Source organism: Portunus trituberculatus, chromosome 33 (assembly GCF_017591435.1).
Source record: "Portunus trituberculatus isolate SZX2019 chromosome 33, ASM1759143v1, whole genome shotgun sequence".
In the NCBI taxonomy this organism is placed as follows: Eukaryota; Metazoa; Arthropoda; class Malacostraca; order Decapoda; family Portunidae; genus Portunus; species Portunus trituberculatus.
The window spans coordinates 6,192,280-6,215,231 of NC_059287.1; the positions used below are offsets into that span (position 1 = coordinate 6,192,280).

The following is a 22,952-nucleotide window of genomic DNA, read 5'->3' on the forward strand; positions in this document are numbered from 1 at the left end:
TGGGCAGTGAGAATGGCTGGGGTGAATCAGAATCAGCTGGAATGGGTCGTGACAAGAGGAGGCAGAGTCGGAACAGAATGGTATGAGAGGAAGTGGAAGAGTGAGATAGACAGAGATGTGAAGAGTATGGGCCTGAATGAGTGGAGGAATGGGATGGAACGAAAGACTACTCTGGAATGGTACAAGGTGAAAGAGGCCCCGATGTATGAGGGGTGGTACGATGGAAGCCTGGGTGGTGATCTTCTCTTCAAAGCTAGGGCACAGTGTATGGATGTGAATGCAAGGAGTTACAGGTGGTCTGAGTCCCGCAGCAAAGTGTGCCAGATGTGTGACTCGGGAGAGGACGAGACAGTGGAGTGGAGCATGTGAAGTATGCCAGAGACAGGTATGAGATGATGCAAGTGGTGTTGACTGAGTTAGGGCATAATAGGAACGAAAGAGTGGAAAAGACGGGGAGGGAGTGGATGGTGGTGCTGCTGGGACTGAGTAGAGAAACGAATGAAAGGATGATTGAGGCGGTGAAGGAGTTTCTGGAGAGAATGTATTTGGCGTGCCAGATGTACAGACGGTTAGAGCAAAGGACCCTGTTTCCTTTTTCTTCTTTTTTTTCCTTTTTTTTCTGTTTTTTTTTTTTTTTTTTTTTTTTTTTGTCGTCTACAGGAGCTGCCGATCCAAAGGCCCGGCTCAGGAGTGATCCCGATTCGCCTGTAGTATCAAGATCATATCAAGATTAAGATCGTATTAACACCGTTAATAACAGGTCTACATGACCTATTTAGGAAACTATTATGTGGTATACAGAAGTCAAACTATCAGTTCTTTCTTAATTTTCCTGAGGCAATGAAAAATAAAGTGGCAATTTTCCATTGCATAACTGGGGAGAGGGCATGTTTTTAGGTGTAAGGCCCGGTTCACACCAAGGTATTCCGTCTTCCGTCGTCCGTGCTAGTGTGACGTCATACGCTTCCGCTTGCCTATGAACCGGGGAATGGTCACTTCTTTCCCCTTCCGTTCCAGCGGAATCCGTTTAGCGGACGAGTTAACTTGAATTTATCTCTCCTTGTGCGGTGTTGCATCCGCTGTTTTCTAAGAATTAAAGTGCTATAATAATTTGGGTGAAACATATATTAATGATAATCAGAAATATTGTAATTGATATATAATATGTTGTACATGTATATGTGTGTGAATTTGTAAAGGACAATTTAAAATTATGCTGAGAAAACGCCTGTGAATGGAGAAGAGGCAGACTGTCTGTGACGACAACAGCAGCCAGCTACGTGATACCCTGAAGTTCCCCTCGGTGTACTACATCATATTGGTAGGGTACACTTCCCTGTGGAGAGTTGAAATATTCCACAAAAGTCTGCCTCACATTCTCTGCAGCTGATGAATAATTATTTGCAACCATTCGCCCTGGTGCATCCTCTAATGTGTGACCACTCCCCACATCTTGATGCTGTGTTTATAAGCGGACTAGCGGAGGCCATCCCATCCAGGGTTGCCAGATTTACTCAGGGACTTAATACCAAATACTTCCATTTTTAATACCAGATTCACTTTTTCAATACCAAACTAATGATAAAACATGTTTTCGTAATCTTTTAGTTGAAATAAAGTATATACTTACTTGGTTAGTCAAGAAGAGCATCCAAGCCACCGTCTGTCTCCTCGGCAGCTATATACATGCCTGCTGAGTGCCATCTTTTGCTTTTGTTACCCATGGAAATTCTTTTTCCCACTCGGCGTGGTAAGTGCGACCATATTCATAGGAACCTTTCCACTTCGACATGCTGACACCTCCCCAGTTAACAGCCAAGAGCCAACTGGCAGTGGCCGCTGACCGGAGGGGACAGGGGAGACGCGTCTGTCGCTGCTGGACTTGTATAAGACGCGTACACGTCTCGAAACAGAAGCGTGAGAACCGGACGTTATGAGAGGGAGGAACAGGGGAGGGACGGACTGGAAGGATGTAAAAAATAGTTGTCGTGGGTCGCTACTTGGTCGGCGCGGACGTAACTAATGACTAATTATTTGTAGCCTTATGATGCTAATCCTGACGTCTCAGGTCTGCAGGGTGACGAAAACAAAATGATGATGCACAGGTAAAAATTCACCCTGAACTTAGATATGAAAGACATTGATTAAACTATTAATTACTAGCTGTTTACTGGGGAGATTGAACTTTTTTTTTTTTTTTTTAGCTCAATACCAAATTTCTTTCATTTCAATACCAAATCTATGTCCAATACCAGTCACGGTGCTTTAATACCAAATGGATTTTTCAATACCAAATTTACCCTAATTTGGTATTGAAAAATACCAAATGGCAACCCTGATCCCATCCGCCGCTTCTCCTGTGACGTCATAAACACGGGAAAACGGACAAAAACAACGGAGACGGAAGACGTTAAGACGTTGGTGTGAACCGGTCCTAAGTTGCGATCGTAACTCGTAAAATCCGCCTTCCGGCTCATAAGCTCCGCCCACTGGCTTCACTTTTTTTTAGTACAGCGGAATAGGCGCATACCGTCTTCAATATAACCTTGATAACAACTCTTATTTTGGCTTTTCTCAAAGTGTGTAGAAAAGATAAAAACGACGTAATTTAGTACGAGTTTGTCTGACGAAGATGCTAATACATAGATAAAAATGAAGATCACAAAATCGTTCGTGACAATCCGGCGCCATTCGGTTACTGCCGCCTGGGACACAAATCGCATGGAAGCCGCCGCCTGCCGCTGCTTGGGACTGTCGAAGAGCTCTAGCTCGGATGTCAGAACAATAACCTGCGAATCACATCTCATTACCGATATTGAATGAATAATTTGAGGGAGTCGCCTTTGAAGATGAAAAATATGAACACTGAGAATATAACTGAGGACGAAGCGGCTCTTTATGACCGCCAGATAAGGCTTTGGGGTCTGGATGCACAAAAGAGGTGAGACTTGTAAGCTTGCTGTCCAATATTCAAGGCCTTAGATTTTTCCTTTGTTACTCCATCACTTTATGTTTACAAGCCCTACCAAGCCAAACGTCTTTAGCCAGTAAAAGACGTGGTTTATCATCTAAGTGAACAGGTTCAAGCGGGACTAAGGGCTTAAGCAATAATGGTCTTATTGACAACACGGTGGTTCATAGTGAGCTGCAAGTTCAGATACTAACTGTAATTGTAGCATTGGGTAAAAGTCAAGAATAGGACCACCTCCTTTTCTTCCATCCCATCCCCGCGACCTGGTCCAGCAAGCTTTGGGGGACTGTGGGGAATCAGGGGTTTTAGGGGGGGAGCCAAAAGAAGCGAAATATGGCGATCCGAAAAAAAAAAAAAATTAAGGACAAAAACAGGCGGTTTTTTTTGTTTTTTGTTTTTACGAAAAATTAGGAAAATTTATTAACTTAACCTAACCTAACCCAACCCAACCCAACCTAAACCTAACCTAACTATATTTCAAAACAACTGCAAATAACCCAAGGTCACAATCCATACACCTGTCTGCTGCCATATTAGAAATCACTGGCTGGAGCGTGGCTTGCCGCAGCTTGCTGGACTTAAGAGGACATTAACCTAACCCTAACATATTCTTGGTGGGGGGGGGCTGCACCCCCCTTTGAGGACACTAACCTCTAACCTTAACATAAACCTAACCTAACACTTTCTACTGGCGGGGCGGCTGCACCCAGTAATCAAATTTGCAACCTTTACAACTAATGTCAATGGTGGCCATGGCTGAACTACATACTTTGTATGTGTTATGATTTCAGAAAGTGTTTTATGGGTGTATTTTAACCCTTTAAGGTCTACCGTAAGTTTTTGCAGAGATATCAAAAAGTTGTTTTAGTATGTTATTCTACTCTTACTTACAAGACCTTATTGCTTATGACACATTTTTTATATGAAGCATAGTTTCTGAAATAATTGCAAGCAATGTAGTATCCCATATGGTGACCTTGGATTAGTTCCAACAGACTGTGCTCAGCTTATATATAGGATGCATCAGACCGTTATGGACAACTTTTTTTAGATAACATTATTCTTGATTTAGTAATGCACATTTATTTTATTCAAAATTTTTGTCCCTTTCTTTACCAATACTTACTTTTGGACTGATCCTGTTTGATTTTCTTGTCCATTTTTGCCTTTTTTTTTCATCATACCATTGTTTAACTCTCTAATAAATAATTGTATCAACTTTTATTTTTTTTCATTATTCTTAACTTTGAATTGAGTTGTATACTTATTTGTTTATTTACAAAACATCATTATATATATTAAATATTTCCATTACTCTGAATCTGCTTTATAGAACAAAGAAAAACAGTTCCTTGTAACAGTAAAACAATGCCACATTACAGTTTTCACACATCCAGCATGACCCGTGAATGTTATCTTTGCTTGAATGGAACTCATAGGTCTGCCTCATCTCCACATGCATTGGCATATGGAGATAGGTGGCATCTTTGACACTTTGGAGGATTGCCTGTTGTCCCTGCCTAGGCAGAGGGACATTTTGTGTGCCAAGGGAACTCCTGGTGCCCCTGATGATGAGCATCTTGAAGCTGAGATGTCCAGACAGAACTCCTTGAGGGGCTTCAATCTGCACTGTAATGCCAAACAGCCCCTCTTTTAGAGGATTCAGGCATTGCATACAGTCAAGTCGAGGATGTATGCAAAACCTCTTAGCCTTGAATGGGGTCTTGTAGAGGTGGGTGAGCATATCACTCTCATCAATGTCTCCCATGTGGCTGTTGTATTTGGCAATTACAGAAGGGCATGGTGCAGTAACTTTCTTCTTGACTCTTCTGTCATACCAATCAATCTCACCCAAAGGCTCCATGCCAACATCATTGGCCAGGATTGTGACAACACTGTTGTCCTTCCATCTAGCAACGAGGATGCCATCAGAAGACATATAGTCAATTGTGCCCCTGGGTACTGACCTCTTATTCATGTCCTTCAGTCTGCAGGGGTGGAAAGCCATCTCATTCTCCATAGCAGTGCCCACATATTGGCATCCATACTGGGACCTCAAATACTCTGCTAAACCAATGCTTGTAAGGTAGTTGTCAGCATGCACAGCTGAATTCATTGGGTCTGGATGGTCTTGACTAGGAGACAATAAACTTAGTCACAGTCATTGAGTTCTTCTCTACTGAAAGTGTTGCAGGATGCTTCACAAAGGTTGTTCTTCCTTGTTACATGAAAATATTATGTATAAATCCATCAACGCTGTAAAAACATAAGACCTTTTAGCCCCACTTGTCTAGCTTCTTGGCTACATACTGGCGAAAGTTACCAGCCATAGTCCCCTTGTAGGCTACCATCACCTCATCAGTGGAATTTATAGGAGTCTCTAGCACCTTACTGAATCCCCTGGTAATCTTGGTGAAGATGGACAGCACCTTGACCCGGTTGCATGGCCATTATCAATGATGTGCCATCTTGAACATATTGTCTTGAAGTGGTTCCTTGACATACAGTTAGCAACTTGAGAAATTCTTATCTTGACAGTCCAATAGTCCATAAAACTAAGCCTAGGAAACAGCCTATGTAATGATGATGCTCAAGAAAACCATAAGTCCTTCTTCACTCATGTTGAAGTTAGTGGCCACATGCTTGGTGAATAGGTTACTCAGGTATGCAGTGTTTTCTCTCACTTCAAAAGTGAAGAAGTGAGTGAAGTACTCATACGGCTGCCATAGGAAGTAAGGACAATGCATATCTTTTGGGGCAATCATACTGACCTTGCTGTCCATAAAACATTCTCTTAGAAAATTGCAAAGAAAATAGGAAAATAATAAAATCCATATCTAATATTTTGGAAAGAAAAAAAAAATAGTTACCAGTATACAACAAGTGTAATTATGCACAAATAGATTTAAAGCTGAATGTATAGGTACTACATTTGTAGGGATAGGGGTCTGATTTCTCTAAAATATCATGCAATCACTGATATTTTATATCATTGGATGTTCCCATTAATGACCATGGGATCAGCGTCCACTATTGAAACTTGACCGAGGGAGCCCACATGGGATAAGCATCCTCCGTTGAAAGTCGACCTTTCATCCCACTTGTGCTTTATACTTTTTTGCAATTAATTTTGGTACTTCACTTTTATCACAACATGATAAAATAAATTTCAACAAGAAAAGCAATTATTCAGCTACATCATATCCTGTCACTGTGTACTTACCAGGACTGCATGTGGATGAGGGAAGGCGGATTCTGTGCAGTTTTCCTAATTTCATGGCAGGAACAAAACTGAAGTCACAGACTCTCCTTTCAAGACGTGTAGCTTTGGCTGTGTGGACGGTATCGGCTTTGGGATTGGCTGATTGATGAGGGAAGATGGCAAACTATGAGATGCCAAATAGTCAATTTCATACAAGCTTAAACATGTTGACTAGGACTCATTAAAAACTACTTGAGTTTTGTAACCCGCATGGGATATTAAGATGGTAAATGGATTCTGGTCATGTATTTGTTGTGTTTTTGGTGAACCTTATAATTTACTCCCAGGAAAATACTTAATTTTGTCTTCCACAGCTCCCCAGGTTTGTTGGGGATAGATACAAAAGTCTTTTCAGAAGAAATTCAGAGTTACCTGTAGCATCGAGGGTTACTGACATTTTTCCGTCATTTTATAATATCATATTATATGTAAACTGTGGTTTTGCGAAGGTTTAGAAGGAAATAGTACAAAAATAAGGCAGCAGAATTATACAGAACCATTACACCAAAAAAGAAAAAAACCGAATATCATATTGGAGGTTTGTACCTGAATTGCAGTTTGGTCTTATTTTGAAAATTTACATATTGCCGAATTTAACAGCCAGGAAGCTTTCTAGGCTAGCTTTTATTTTAATTGAACATCTTTACATGTTTGGGGGGGTTCCACTCTTACAGCTTTAATAGATAGGATGGAATCAAAAGCTTTTTGTCTCATCAACTCTCCTCTTCTGACTGACTGTCTTCAGCCTCTTTCTCACGACTGAAATGTTGCATCTCTTTCTATCTTTTATCGCTATTTTCATGCTAACTGTTTTACTGATCTTGTTAACTGCATGCTTCCCTTTCTCCTGCGGCCTCGCTGCACAAGGCTTTCTTCATCTCTCATCCCTATTCTGGCTAACTCTCTAATGCAAGAGTTAACCAGTACTCTCAATCATTCATACCTTTCACTGGTAAACTCTGGAACTCCCTGCCTGTTTCTGTATTTTCATCTTCCTACTACTTAACTTCTTTTAAGAGAGAGGTGTCAAGACATTTGTCCCACTCTTTTGACTAATTCTTTGTAATCTTTTAGGGAGACTGCAATTCCAGTGGGCCTATATATATATATATATATATATATATATATATATATATATATATATATATATATATATATATATATATATATATATATATATATATATATATATATATATATATATATATATATATATATATATATATATATATATATATATATATATATATATATATATATATATATATATATATATATATATATATATATATATATATATATATATATATATATATATATATATATATATATATATATATATATATATATATATATATATATATATATATATATATATATATATATATATATATATATATATATATATATATATATATATATATATATATATATATATATATATATATATATTTATTTATTTATTTTTTTTTTTTTTTTTTTTTTTTTCTCCCTTGGCAGTTCTTCCTCATACGTAAAAAAAAAAAAAATGAATAAAATGTCCATAAATCATTGAGCATTAGGAAGTTGCATGGCAGATAGGGCTATGCCTAGCATTTAGTGAAAATTATCTAGGTCTAATGGAGTTAATGTAACAAGCAATAAACCTAACTGATGCAGGTCAAGCCTATTATTATTAAGTAGAACAGTAAATGGGGAAAGAATGGATTATGTACAACAAGAAATAAAGAAGGAAGCCCAAAGTTATCACAGGCCAAGGGTAATTACTCTACCTAACAACTCCCGCTCTAGATGATGACCAGGATAGGGGAACTACATTTAGCTAGACCCTATTGGAGACAAAGAAAAGCCATGTAGTGTAGCTGTGTGAGGTGGTGAAGTGTGATGGATGGAGGAAACACCCTTGGTTTGTAATTTTGATTCTGCTGTCCCCTCAAGATGAAAGTTTGTTGCCCCAAGCAGGGAGGGTCAAGTGGCAGTGGTCTGGCACACACCACCATACAGTTTTGTAGCAGGTGAGGGTGGAGGCTGGTGACAGTATTTGTTTACCACAAGGGACTTTGGCTTACTACCACACGGCTGCCCACGTCATAACTTTGTGAAGAGTACAGCCTTTGATTTCTTGTTGGTTAATCCACTCATGAGACCTGAAGTGACAATAATGCCCATCACCTTTAGAATATTACCCTATTAGAATATATGTCCAGCTACAGGATGCTGTCATGTTAGAATATGACCTGAGGGCAGATTGTCCCTCTGTATTACATGCAATTTGTGTTAAAATATTCCATGTCAGTGGTAACTTGATTGTATATCTATTATGATATTTTTACTTATTGGTACTTCAGCTATCATCAGAACATCATTTTTCTATTTTCAGGTTGCGAGCAGCCCGTGTGTTACTAGCAGGAGTATGTGGTCTTGGGGCTGAAGTTGCAAAAAACTTAGTTTTGTCAGGTGTGAAGTCTCTTGTGCTGTTAGATCATCGCAATGTCACAGAAGTTGAAACTCATTCCAACTTTCTTGCACCTCATGATTCAATTGGAAAAAATGTAAGTTGTTACATTTTGCATTCAAGGACAAGAAAATTTATTCTATTATTTATGTTTGATTTATGCAGTAATCCTTTTTTAATGAAGTACCATTGCAGTGTATCCTGAAGGAAATAGACTTCAGTAGTGATTAAAATTAAATGCAGAATTAACCTTTTCAGTATTGGATCGCATTTTTATCGTGATTTTTGGGTATGATTGGACAATTTTATTTACATTAGGAAGGGTCTATAGAGGTCAGAAGATCAATTGCCTTAGTCTTTACTATTTTAATCCCTACATAAGTTTCTGAAGTTGTATGAAATTGCCAAATAGTAAGAAGAAAAATATGAAAATGCATCATGGTACTTAGGGGTTAAAGGATATTTTTTCTTAGCATGTTATCAGTCTTGTGGTACTGTAAGATTTTCCGTTTTAGTTTCATTAAAGGTATAGTTGTATTATGATACTGATTACTGACTTGATAAGGGAGGGAAGGGACTTTGAAGGTGGCATACACTATTGTTGATGGTTTAGTCTCAGTGATTGAAGTCAATAAATTTTGAAATAGAAATGAACTAGATATCACAGCAATGTTACAAACTAAGCTAAGAGACTTGGAGATACAAAGTGTAGGAGCGAGAGATTATGTAACCAAGGAAGATGTGGAAAAGACAAAGAAGGAGTGGTAATGCTTGTAAAAAGGAGTATCAAGGTGCAGAGAGTGGAAAAGGCAAAGGATTTGGTGAAAGGCTCAAATTTAAAACTAATAGATAGAGGAGGAAAACAGTATGTTACACTGGTGTATATTCCACCAGAAACAGAAGCCTGAAATAGACTTGAGCATGATCACAGCTCCCTTTGGTTCAGGGGACCCTATATGTACAGTTTGAACATTTTTGCTTTATTTTTACAGATAGCTGAGGCATCACAGGAGCGAACCCAAATATTGAATCCTATGGTACAAGTTACTGCAGATTCAAGCAACATTGCAGATAAAACCAATGAGTTTTTTACTCAGTTTGACATTGTGTGTGTCACACGATGTCGGCAAGCTGAACTGATCAGAATCAATGATATATGTCGGCAAAATAATATCATGTTTTTTGCCGGTGATGTGTTTGGAATGTTTGGCTACATGTTTGCTGATCTACAAGAACATCAATATGTGGAGTAAGTTTGACTTTCTTTTAATTTATTTACATGTGCCTATTTAGTTTGCTTGTAATTATCGTGGTACAAAAAAGTCTATCTTGTAACTTTATTGAGTTTACTTTTCATTTTATTGAATAATATCTTGGTGACTGACTTTCCATTTCCTTTTTAAACAGGTAATGGGAATGATTTGTAGTTATGGCTTGTTAGTTTGAGTGTACATATATGAATGTGTGATGTACAGGTGATGATCAGTTCTGCCAGATTGATATATGATAAGAATGAGTGTTTTTGTATTTACCATCATAAAAACATTTCATTGGATGCATAGAAGGATAGTTTGATGCTATTGAAAGACTTTTAGTAAGTGGCTACTATAGTTCATAATGGAATTGTTAGTAGTTTCAAAGATAGTGTAAGAATACAGTAATAGAATAAAATTTTTATACTAAGTGTCTTGGCGTGGCAGCCTTGGGGATTTCCCTTTGCATTGTTCTACTATAGCTATAACTACTCTCTTTTTGTTTAAACTGTAAGCTATTTGGTTTAAGAGCTCATAGTAAATGTATATGCTCAATGTTGCTATAATGGGAATATTTGGAGAGCTTTAAATAACAGAAAAGTAGTAGAGTAAATATAACATTACTTAATATCATATGTGGTGTTTGTATGGAGATTGTGTGCCACCTTAATGATGACAAATTGTCTGGCCCACACACCAAATGTAGAAGACAGTCAGAGAAAAGGAAAGTATCTGTGCAAACTACATGACTTTTTTTAGGAAGTGTGCAAATATATATAGATCTTGTGTCATTGCAGGGAAGTGAAAGAGAGGAAACAAACAGAACAGAATGGAAAGAAACAGATAGTGGAAGAGACCAAAGTAGTGAAACAAACAGAAAATTTTGTTCCACTAAGCCAAGCCTTGGATGTTGATTGGACCTCAAAAAAGTATGGCAGTCAATTGCGCAGAACTTCCCCAGCGTACTTCATCATGCAGAGTAAGAGCCTCAAGTTGTGTATGACAATATAAATCAACACTAGTCTAAGTTTTAGATAAATTTCATGCATTTGATTTGCTTTGGACAAGTGCATTACCACAGCATTGAATTTTAATTTCACTTTTTTGACTAATCATGAAGTTATTTATGTCTTCCACTAAGAAAATAAAGATTTCCATATCAGGCAATACATCAAGGCTTTCCTCATATCACTTCATATAATGGAACCTCTTTCAACCTCTCCAAAGTACTATTTTGTTTCATCTTATTCTTCCATTCACTCAGTTCCACATGTTTTACCACTTGTTCTTTAGCACTTTTCCACTTACATATCATTCTAACTCCTCTCCATTTCTAACAGTCATACTCCAGTCATTCTCAATTAAAGCCCAACTAGTTTCCAAGCCACTCTATTACCATCTTATAACACCTATTAATCCCACGTACTGTTCCTAACATTCCATAGAAACATCTTTCTAGCTAGTTTTGCATTTTCTTTTTGCTCTAGTCAAGCTTTGAAGCTTAGGATTGCCTTTATTTATGTCTCACTCTAAAAAGTATTCCATTCCATGTCATCTCCAAAAAGCCTTTATCACTGCATATCTTTGTGCATTCAGTGTCATTCTTGCTACTCTATTCTACCCTTCTAATAATTTCTTTAGTTCATTCTCAATCCACTGAATCATATCCATACATTACATAATGCTGGCAACAACCACCCTGTTCCACACATCTACTGGTTCACCATGCCTGTCTTTTCATGCTTCTCTTGCACACAGCCATTCCTTTAGATTCATCCATATCCTAAATGCTTGTGTTTATCTGCCACTTACAACTCATTCTCTCTGTTTCCATTCTGACTTTCTTTTCATCCTCTGATCTGTTTACTATCATAACCTAAACCGCTCTCCAAAATCTCATTCATACTTATCTGCTACATCTAACAAACTTTGGAACTCATAACCACAACATAATCTGCCTATTGGAGCACACATATGTTATTCCCTACTCTTACTTGTGCATTCATTCTTCTCATTCTGGCAGTCAATTCTTCTGTATACAAATTGAAAAGGATTGGAATATAAAGTGGGCTGAATTTTTTCCAGTTATCATGGAATTCATCAGTTTACATGGAAGGAATCCAGATCGTAGCCATCAAGAAGAAGATGAAATAGAACTCCTAACTATAAAAAATGCATTGTTAGAGAAGCTGAATGTCCCTGCAGAAAAAGTTAGCAACCAATTTGCTGGGTAAGTTATATGTTTTGTTTTATTATTTGTTTTAAATGATTTCTTTCTTATAATAAATGCATGTAAGATAGCTTAGGAAGAATGTGCCTCATGAAGAAAAAAACTAGAACAGAATGTAAGAAAAGATATAGAAAAATGTATTGTTTCTCATCATTGCTAGTGATAGATTTTATGTCTATACCGATTGACATTGTTCATTGTTTGGTAGCTCTGCAGTAGTCATTCTGCCTCCTGGGTCCTTGTGACTCTCACAATATATATATATTACTTCTCAATCATCTACCATTCCAAGCAGTCTTGTTATTTAGGCTATGGAGGTGCACAGGATGTTAGGATGGTGTAGCTAAAGCACAAGGACTGTGGCAACCTGGGGCTGAAGACCAAGAAAACAAAGGTGGGGTTCTTCAGGTTTTTACATAATTATGATTAGGATCTCCCATGAAAGCAGACATTGTACATAACAATGAGGATACATCCATACACTGCCCCAGCTACTTTCACTCACTGCTACCTCCCACTCACAACCTTTAGTTACACACAACAGGACTCCTGTGGGCCAATATGGTCTTGTGCAGGGGTCTTTCACACAATACTAGCCAAACCTAGGTATCCACTGATATTACTGGGTACAACTCACTTATAAGAAGGAGCAAATAATGGCTTGTCTGGTGCCTTCTGTAATCCACAATCATCATATAAAACACAGATTGCCTATCATATTTAACATATAAGTACCACTAGTATGTTTTAACCCCATTCTTTACTATCATTAATATCACTGGCTAAACTGTACTTTATATGAGGAGTTGGCTGGCATCTGACATAACAGAGAATATCTGATTTGTGTCAAACAGAGAATATCTGATTTGTGTCAAGTGTCGATGTAATGGTGTCAGGTATTGGTGTCTCTTCCTCCTCTGTGCATGATGACCTGTCCTCTATATACCACCTCCACAACTAATATACACATAGTTCAGTTATTTATTTCAGCAGTTATAAAAGGCTTACTAACCAATATGCGGACTCTGATTCCTGTAGTTATTGAATCTTCCTCAGCACTTCATTTAAGTCCTTGTGTGTAATATGTTATTTGTTTAACTGAAATTTTGATCTGAAGCAGCCCATGATAAGTGAAAGATGTATACAGGTTAATAGTGAAACTCTTGGTAGGACACTCGATTTACAAAACACTTAATATATTGAAATTTTGCACAATTAAAAAGGATGCTGTTTTCATGGATCTCTCTCTCTCTCTCTCTCTCTCTCTCTCTCTCTCTCTCTCTCTCTCTCTCTCTCTCTCTCTCTCTCTCTCTCTCTCTTCTTTATTGGATTTGAAATCTAGTACAGAGAAAAATGTTTAAATCTGAAAATCATTATTTCATTATGAGGATGATAAGTGGATTTAGGTAGCTTTGTTTACTCACAGACTACCACGTATAAGCCTGGCAGCCTCTTGCAGCTTCCCTCTTTTTCTTATGTTCTTATTAAAACAATGCATCTTTTTTAACAGTAACACTAAAGATAATTGTTTATTGAAAGCATGTTAGTGTTAGCTGAAAGGAGGCTCTTTTCATAACATTTATTATTGAAAAGAAATTATTGAGTGGGTTCTTAAAAGGTTAGGGGAAACAAAAGTCAGTTCTTGAAAAAAATGAGAGTAAAAGATTTTGAAGACTAATGTAAATAGTGATATTTATAGGCTTATATTTCAGTGGACACTTTTTTGTTGCACACCCATTTCACATGACTAGGAAGAGAGGTGGACTCTCTCTTTCTCTGATGCAGAATATATAAGAACCCCCTAAAACTTCCTCATAATGGAGGAAGAGGAGGTAGGGTTCATAGAAAATGGGAAGCCCTCATACCCCCCTTCCTCCACCCACCCCCACTACCTGTTCAGCAACCGCTCCATTGCTTTTTCTGCGTCTGTGAGGACTGGACCTCTGACCCTGGTGCTCCTACTAACCGGCTTTTGGTGTAGCATGTCTTCTTTGGGCAGTCATGGGCCGGCTGTGGATCCTTCAACCCCCCCAGCGTACACGCAGGACTTGCAAGGGCAAGGATTGCAACAGGCAGATAAGTTGTGCTTCTCTGGACCCCCACAATCTCTGTGTGAAGTGTAGGGGCCATGTTTGTGCTCTTGACAACAGGTGTGAGGAGTGTCAGACGTGGGACAACGAGACGCTGCTAAAGGCTTGCAAACACCAACGTCAACTGGAGGCTAAACGCAAGTCTTACAGCAAGAAGCGTTCTTCTGCATTACACTCGTCATGCTCTTCCGCCGGGTTTGTGGATTCAGAGGTAGGAGGTGAAGTTCTAGATGATTCTGTGGTTTCGTCACCTTCCAGCATGGACCCAGTGCCGTCAGCCTCTCAGGTAGGGCCTCCTGCCCAGGATTTCCATACACAGATGTCTCATATGCTGAATATGATGTCTCAGTTCACTAACTTTTTTGGTATGGCTGGTGTTAACAAGCCTACCATCCTCAGAGAGGTTGTTAAAGAGGTAGTTGAGGAGACAACTATCTTTCGGTTGCAGCTCCCCCACTGGTGACTGGGGTCACGTCCGGCGCCCTACCCACCCCTGGCGATAGAGAGCTCACGCTGGTAAGACAAGTGGGGTCAGTCGGTGAGGGACAGTCGCCAGTGGGTTATACAGGACTTCCCCATTCCCCTAGTGCTGAATGCTTAGGGTTTCAGGGTTCAGGTAGCTACCATGACGGTGTTCCTGTACAGGTTACGACTGACATCTCACTGGATGGTAAGTTTCGTGCGAACGACAGCTGTCTGGGAGACGATATCACGTCTTCTGCCAAGAAAGCCAAGAGGGTGGCTAAGGATCTTACAGGACAAATTAAGCGCTCACAAGCTGAGTGCTCATCTAGTGACAGAGGTGTTGTTGTGAGTCTGGTCCATGTTACCACGCAACCTCACCTGCCCCGTTGCAACGGTGGACAGGCTTCAGCCACACCACCAGCATGGGAGAGATCAGCTGAGGTGGCGGCGGTCCAAGTTACCCACGCTCCTCACTGTTCGGTAGAGGGGCAAGCTTCGGCCGACTGTCATATGGGTTCCTGCCATAACATACGATCAGTGCCCACCCATTCCACCCTTCCAGCCTTGGAGAAAGGAAACTGGGCTGCCCAGGCTTCAGTGGCTCCATGGCATCCCAACGTAGGTGAGTCGGTGCGCCCGCACCCTCCTACCAGTCGCTTGGATGATGATCCAGACCCCTTGCATCAGACTTGCAACCCTCGGCATGCCACCCATGAAGACTTATACCAAACATCTGAAGAGGAGGAACAACACGGTGAGTGAGCCCTCAGACTTCTTAACCCCTTCAATACGGTGACGCCTGTTTAGGCGTCATGAAGCCCCAGTAGCATATACGGTGACGCCTACGTAGACGTCATTTCTTTTCTGAGCTTTCTTCAGTTCAGTTGTCCCGTATAGTGTGTTGGATACCAACTACACACGCCGTATGCTGTCCTAGAAATCCTAGTGCTCCTTCCACCATCCTTGTCTCCACCAATCACTAAAGATAAGCTACATGCCTTGTGTCTAAAATTATCCAATGGCATAGACTGTTCCCATCTCTCTCTCTCTCTCTCTCTCTCTCTCTCTCTCTCTCTCTCTCTCTCTCTCTCTCTCTCTCTCTCTCTCTCTCTCTCTCTCTCTCTCTCTCTCTCTCTCTCTCTCTCTCTCTCTCTCTCTCTCTCTCTCTCTCTCTCTCTCTCTCTCTCTCTCTCTCTCTCTCTCTCTCTCTCTCTCTCTCTCTCTCTCTCTCTCTCTCTCTCTCTCTCTCTCTCTCTCTCTCTCTCTCTCTCTCTCTCTCTCTCTCTCTCTCTCTCTCTCTCTCTCTCTCTCTCTCTCTCTCTCTCTCTCTCTCTCTCTCTCTCTCTCTCTCTCTCTCTCTCTCTCTCTCTCTCTCTCTCTCTCTCTCTCTCTCTCTCTCTCTCCCCATCTCCTTCCTCTCTCCCCATCTCCTTCCTCTCTCCCCATCTCCTTCCCTCCTCCCCTCTCCTCTCGAAGATAAGTTACATGCCTTGTAACATCTGTGAAAACACACACCACACACACACACACACACACACACACACACACACACACACACACACACACACACACACACACACACACACACACACACACACACACACACACACAACAAATTTCACTCTCTCTCTCTCTCTCTCTCTCTCTCTCTCTCTCTCTCTCTCTCTCTCTCTCTCTCTCTCTCTCTCTCTCTCTCTCTCTCTCTCTCTCTCTCTCTCCACTTTCCTGAGAGAAGCGTCAAGGCGATATAGTGACTAAAAATAGCAGCATAATACACAAAGACGACAAGTATGACAAGCTTGCACGAGTTTCCCTCTGGCTCGGGCACTACCACCCGTATATCATACAGGCGGGCTTTTTAACATCCGGCGCGAAGGGGTTAAAGCTGGCAAACTTTATCTATGACCAGTTTGGTGAGGCCAAAGGTGTTCGTGAGACATGACACGACCGCGCACCTGGGCCAGGACAGGAAGACTTTGTGTTACCGCAAGAGAGACACCTTCATACCCTTTCACTGGTTGCGCCCCTTGACGAATTCAGCCCGCCTTGTGGATCAGTGGGTTGCTGATCGCTTGCGATGGCAACACAGCCGCCCTACCTTATACACGTAGGCCAAAGAGAAAGTGGTATGTGGTCAGTGATGATGACTCAAAGGGAAAGGGTGCTGTGGTTAACCCTTCCCTTGCTCACTTCCTGCCCAGAAATGCGTCAGATATCCGCCCTAACATGTCTGCCACTGACTTACTCCACTTAGAGGAAGCAGTACGTGGCATAAGAGAAGTGCAGAACTTCCAGTTCTGGATGTTTGGGGCAGTTTCAAGACTGGTTAAACTGTGAGATTCTGTACCTAATAAGGATACCTTGATGGCACAAGCAGTCTCTAGCATGCAACAGGCTGTGCAGACTGCTTGGAAAGAGACCACTACAGTTTTGGCTAACCTATTGACCTTCAGGAGACAAGCTGTGTTGAGGAATCTCCCCTCTTGATTCTCCATTTCGGATAAACGTATCCTCATGCAGTCACCAGTGGACTCAGCTTTCCTGTTTGAGGAGGACAAGGTGACCCAGGCTAGGAAGAATGCTGATGCCTTCTCTGTCAAATCCTTTCATGAAGTTGCCACTGCAGCACTCAAGAAGAGGCCTCAGCAGGTTGAGTCACCCCTGGTCAGACCTCCGGCGACTAAACCCTCTACGTCTGGGTGCAGGCAACCACGAAGGAAGGCCTATCCTTTTAAGAAGCCAGAACGTCCTGTCTTGTCTTCTCATCCACACAAGGACCGTAAATCTTCGGCCCAAGGCAAGAAGGGTTTTTGAAAGTAGGAGCCTCTTCCCTTGACCTCTCAGGTAGCAGCATGCCTTTCACAGAGTTGGGAAAAATGGCAAGAGAAGGGAGCCGAACCATGGGTAGTGAATGTCCTCAGAGACGGTTACCACATCCCCTTTGTCAGTCAACCTCCGCTTTCAAGGTTTCCAATACAATTTGGGAGTTATTCTCCCAACTCAGTGAAAGGCAAGGCTTTAGAACAGGAGATACAATCCCTTATACAAAATGGGGTGATAGAACAGGCAACCGCTGGCCTAGGGTTCTACAGCAGAGTCTTTTTGGTGCCCAAACTTACAGGCGGGTTTTGCCCCATTATCGATCTCTCCACCCTCAACCAGTACATCCGCAAAACCAGATTCCGGATGGAGACAAGTGCATCGGTGATGTTGGCCATCCGAAAGGAGGACTGGATGCTGTCAGTCAACCTGCGGGATGCCTACCTTCAGATTCCCATCCATCAGGGGAGCAGGAAGTACCTTCGATTCACCTGGTGGGGGCAAGTTTTTCAGTTCAGAACTCTCTGCTTCGGACTGTCGACGGCACCTCAGGTCTTCACGAGAGTGATGGCTCTGGTTTCAGCGGATTTACACCAACAAGGGATTTGTTTGATCCGCTACTTAGACGACTGGTTACGTCTCTCCACCACCAGTCAGAGAGCAATGAGGTCAAGGGAGATGCTCCTAGATTTGTGCGACACTCTCAATATCTGGATAAATTGGGAGAAGCCAGATCTCGAACCTAAACAGGTCATAACCTTTTTAGGAATGGACATCCATTCAACGATTTTGAAGGTTTTCCCAGCCCAAAGACGGATTCTCAATTTGCTGGAGTCTATACGAGGTTTCAAGACTCAGCCACAACCCACAGCACAAGCATGGCTAGTACTTCTTGGCCACCTCTCGTCGCTATCACACCTAGTTCCAGGAGGATGACGAGGGATGAGGAGCCTCCAGTTTCAACACCACAGCTGTGTCGTATGTCAAGAAAGCAGGAGGGACACGGTCAGCCAAGCTCAACCATGAAGCCCAACTGACTTTGCAGTGGGCGGAGGACAATGCAGTGATCCTTCTTACTCAGTTCGTGAGAGGGAAGAACAACGTGGTAGCGGACTGCCTTAGCAGGAGGAACCAGGTCATTTCCACAGAATGGATGCTGCATCAGCAGGTGTGCGACAACCTGTGGAGACTCTGGGGTTGTCCGATGGTGGACCTGTTCGCCACACGGATGAATTACAGGCTAGCCAATTTTGTCTCACCATTTCCTGACCCGATGGTGATAGCAACGGATGCCTTTCTCTTTCCTTGGGAACACAAGGAACTGTATGCGTTTCCCCCTTTCCATGTCATCAGGAAGGTGATAAACAAGCTCCGCAGCTCAGAGGGAGTCAAGCTTACACTAGTGGCCCTGTTCTGGCCTCAGAGGGAATGGTTTACGGATCTAGTGGAACTCTCCATCGACACGCCAAGGAAGGACCTGCTACGTGAACCTCACTTCCACAGGTTTCACCACGATCTCCACGTGCTGCAGCTAGTAGGGTGGAGACTATCGAGTGACTTCTCCGGTACAGAGGATATTCCAGGAGAGTGGCGAAGGCAGTGGCAAAGGCTAGATGACCTTCCACTACTTTGAATTACCAACATAAGTACTTTCTCCTGTACTTACATGAGTCTTGTCACCTTTCTGTCTCAGCTATTAAAGGCTATAAAGCCATGCTGAATAGTGTTTTCTCCCTAAAGGGCTTCAACCTGACAGAGGACCCAGTTTTGAAGAACCTTATTAAATCCTTTGAAACACAAGTTTCAAAAAGGGTAGTAAGACCACCACCTTGGAACCTGGATATAGTGCTAAAAGGCACTGTCGCTGGCTCCCTTCGAACCTCTCAGAGCCTCTTCGTTCAGAGACCTTACGAAGAAGACTTTTCCTTGTCTCGCTAGCATCAGCTAAGAGGTTTGGTGAGTTAAAAGCCTTGTCATACAAGCTTATTCAGCAAGGCAAAGACATCATGCTGTCTTATCTTCCAGAATTTGTCGCAAAGACAGAAACATCCAGCAATCCTCTTCCTAGGGAATTCAGGATAAAGAATTTGGCAGTGGCCGTGTGCCCTGATGATGAAGAACGCCTTCTGTGCCCAGTTCGGGCTCTGCTTATCTTTAGGGAAAGGATGGGGAACGTGGCAAGAAGACCTAGAAACCTCTTTGTCTCTCCTGCAGACAAATCCAAACCACTTTCAAAGAATGCTTTGGCCTATCTCCTGAGAGAAACTATTCTGCAGGCCCACCGCTCACTGCCCGAGAACCTACTGATGCCTCTGAGAGTGAGAGCACATGATATTCGAGGGATTGCCACCTCCCTTAATTTATGGAGGAATAAATCAGTGGAGGCTGTTCTCAATGCAGCTTCCTGGAGGACACATTCTGTCTTTGCAAAACATTATCTTCACGATGTTGAGCATTCAGATGGGGACACCTTTTCTCTCGGCCCGATAGTCGCAGCAGGTGGCATTGTGACATAAGCACTATCTTAAGGCGGCATGCTATGCCTCGCTATGCTTCACCAGAGCTTTGTGGGGGAGAACACACTGCCTTAGCCTTGCTTTGCTCCTCTTCCTTTGCTCCAAGTCTGGATGTAAGTACTGAGGCAATTGTTATTTTTATTTTTTAAATTTTTATTTATTTATTTATTTATTTATTTATTTATTCATTTATTCATTTATTTTTATTTATTTATTTATTTATTTATTTTTTGCAGGGGTCTCGGTTATACATGCACCCACCACCTTTTAATGTGGGAATCTTCCTAGTCATGTGAAACAGGGGTGTGCAACAAATTATTTTTCAAGTATAAAAAATGTTTTTGCACACTTACCTGTTTCACATGACACATACCCACCCTCCTCCCCTCTGCATGTTCCGTGCAGAAAGCAATGGAGCGGTTGCTGAGCAGGTAGTAGGGGTGGGTGGAGGAAGGGGGGTATGAAGACTTCCCATTTTCTATGAACCCTACCTCCTCTTCCTCCAGATGAGGAAGTTTTAGGGGGTTCTTATATATTCTGCATCAGGGAAAGAGAGAGTCCACCTCTCTTCCTAATCATGTGAAATAGGTAAGTGTGCAAAAATATTTTTTATACTTGAAAAATATATATATATTTTTTCTCTCCACCAGAATTGTGTTTGGACAGCTGAGTCCAGTGTGCGCTATTGTGGGCGGTGTGCTGGCACAAGAGATCATAAAGGCAGTCTCCCAGAAGGATCTACCACATAATAACTTCTTTTTCTTCTCTACTCTGGATGGTGCTGGGGTGGTGGAATGCATCGGACATTGAACTGATTCCAGTGCTGCTTCATCTCTCAAACTAGCAGAATCAGCAAACTGAATGCCTATCAGGGTTATTAGTTGATTTACTGGGAAGGGGAGAATTACTGCCTAGATAAATTAAATCTGTATTTTGATTTATATATATATATGTTTTACATATAATTATTTCATAAATTTTATTTTTATTACTGTTGAATCTCCAATTAATGTATAAAAGGGGATCACCAAAGGTCTGTTAATGGGAAACGTTTGTTACTGGAACACCATACCACATGTTCAGTACCACCATTTACATTAACACTTCCAGCCTCAGCATAACATATCATGTATATTAAAGATATTTGTATTCAGGATACTACATAAATTAGATATGCAGGATTTCTCAAATTACATGAGTTTAAAATGCTTATTTTTGGAATAACATGAGATGAAAAATACCTAATTTTTCATATTATGCAGATTATACGGAATAACACAGTGTCAAGAAAAGCAAGTTACATGTAACTGGTTTAGTACCTTGATATGGCCTCCAGATGTTGCCTTTGCCACTGGCTTCAGATTCCGCTGTGAATGGAGCTCCTCACCAGTCAACCTCCAAGAGGCATAGAGACGAGAGGGTTGTGCAGTGTGTTGATAAGTAGATGACTTGGTTGTAGTTTAGGCTCCTCCTTGTCATTTGTTGAAATCATTGTCTGGCCAATGTACCCAGTCCATTAAACCGAAGTATGTTAAATGGAGGGTCGACTATGTTATGTATTTATATTTTTTTATTATTTACACGTATTTATTTATTTATTTATTTAGTTATTTATTTTTATTAATTAATTTATTATTATTATTATTATTATTATTATTATTTATTTTATTTAGTTATTTGTTTATTTATTTTATTTATTTTTTATTTATTTTTTTTTTGTGTGTGTGTGTGTTCTTTTGTATGTAGTAGTTTTTCTACTTGTAGTTTTAAGCTTAACACTTTCAATAAATTGAATTTAAGTATTTTTTTTTTTTTTTCCCATAATTTCAATAGTGAAGTGATCCATTACTAGGAATCAGTGTTGTAAATCTAATGCATGAGTTTGCCATAAGCTTCACTACACATAGACAATTTGGCAAAAGTGCAAATCACCTGAGGCATCCTTTTCATTGTGATTACTCTTGAACATATCTCAGTAATTCCAGACAGTTGTTGAATATTATCAAGACATGGCAACTGCCTTCTTATAGCAAATGTAGGTGAAGCAAATGACTGCATGCTGGTCATTGCATGGGATGTATATACCTGTCACCATGAGTAGAGTGGGCAAGTAAGTGCTGACATCTGGGGCCTAAATATTTTTTTGTATTTGAACTGGCCAAGGACAAGAAAAGTCAGAAGTGTTACCCAAAATTGGATAAGTGTCTTGAAACCTTCCTCTTCAAAGAATTCAAGTCATGGAGAGAAAGAAATAGAGGAGCAGGCAAGGAGTTCCAGTGTTTACCAGCAAAAGAAGAAAAAAAAAAAAAGATTAAGAAGAGTAGTTTGGTTATCTCTTGTATTAGAGAGATGGACAGGATATGGGTGAGATAGAGAATGAAAAAAAAAAAAACTTATGCAAAATGACTGTGGGGAGAAAGGAAAGCATACAGTCAGCAGCATCATAATAGCAATTGGTGTGAAAATAATGGTAGAAGATAGCAAGAGATAAACCACAGTGAGAATGAGTGATGGTGCAAACTGTCACTTATAGGAGGACAGCTGATAAAGCAAAATATTTCTTATTCCACATTCACATAGAGGGAAAGTTGAAATGCAAAAGTTGCAAGAGAAATCTTTGGTTAGGTGACAAATGTCATGAATGAAATTAGATAAGTTAGATGACAAAAAAAAAATGGCAGTTCTGTGGATGTATCTTTTTTTTTTTTTTTTTTTTTGTGGGGAAGGCAAGCAAAGCATTTGATGAACAGTCTTGGCATAATTCTAGACTGAAATACATACATAATGTGCATAAAAGGTTCAGTTGATGAAATTTTAAGGTTTGCGGTCTGTCATTATCGTGGAGAAACAAGAGCAGTAAATTGAAATCAATGTTTGATAAATTAAAAGC

At 40.6% G+C, this 22,952-nt stretch overlaps 1 protein-coding gene across 1 annotated transcript; it reads left to right on the forward strand.

Moving 5' to 3' along the window:
- The first annotated feature begins 2,459 nt into the window (after nt 1–2,459).
- On the forward strand, nt 2,460–21,864 carry LOC123512173 (SUMO-activating enzyme subunit 1-like). The gene is made up of 6 exons (XM_045268403.1): nt 2,460–2,941; nt 8,614–8,785; nt 9,681–9,937; nt 10,739–10,920; nt 12,027–12,171; nt 20,713–21,864. Exons 1-6 carry the CDS (start codon nt 2,820–2,822, stop codon nt 20,870–20,872), a joined length of 1,038 nt encoding a protein of 345 aa, XP_045124338.1. The 5' UTR covers nt 2,460–2,819; the 3' UTR covers nt 20,873–21,864.
- The last annotated feature ends 1,088 nt before the right edge of the window (nt 21,865–22,952 follow it).

Excerpts from the sequence above, each read along its gene's own strand:
- LOC123512173 (XM_045268403.1), top strand. The coding sequence starts at position 2,820 with ATGAATAATTTGAGGGAGTCGCCTTTGAAGATGAAAAATATGAACACT. Across the intron at positions 8,786-9,680 it reads ATGATTCAATTGGAAAAAAT|ATAGCTGAGGCATCACAGGA; the intron begins GTAAGTTGTTAC and ends TTATTTTTACAG. Across the intron at positions 9,938-10,738 it reads CAAGAACATCAATATGTGGA|GGAAGTGAAAGAGAGGAAAC; the intron begins GTAAGTTTGACT and ends GTGTCATTGCAG.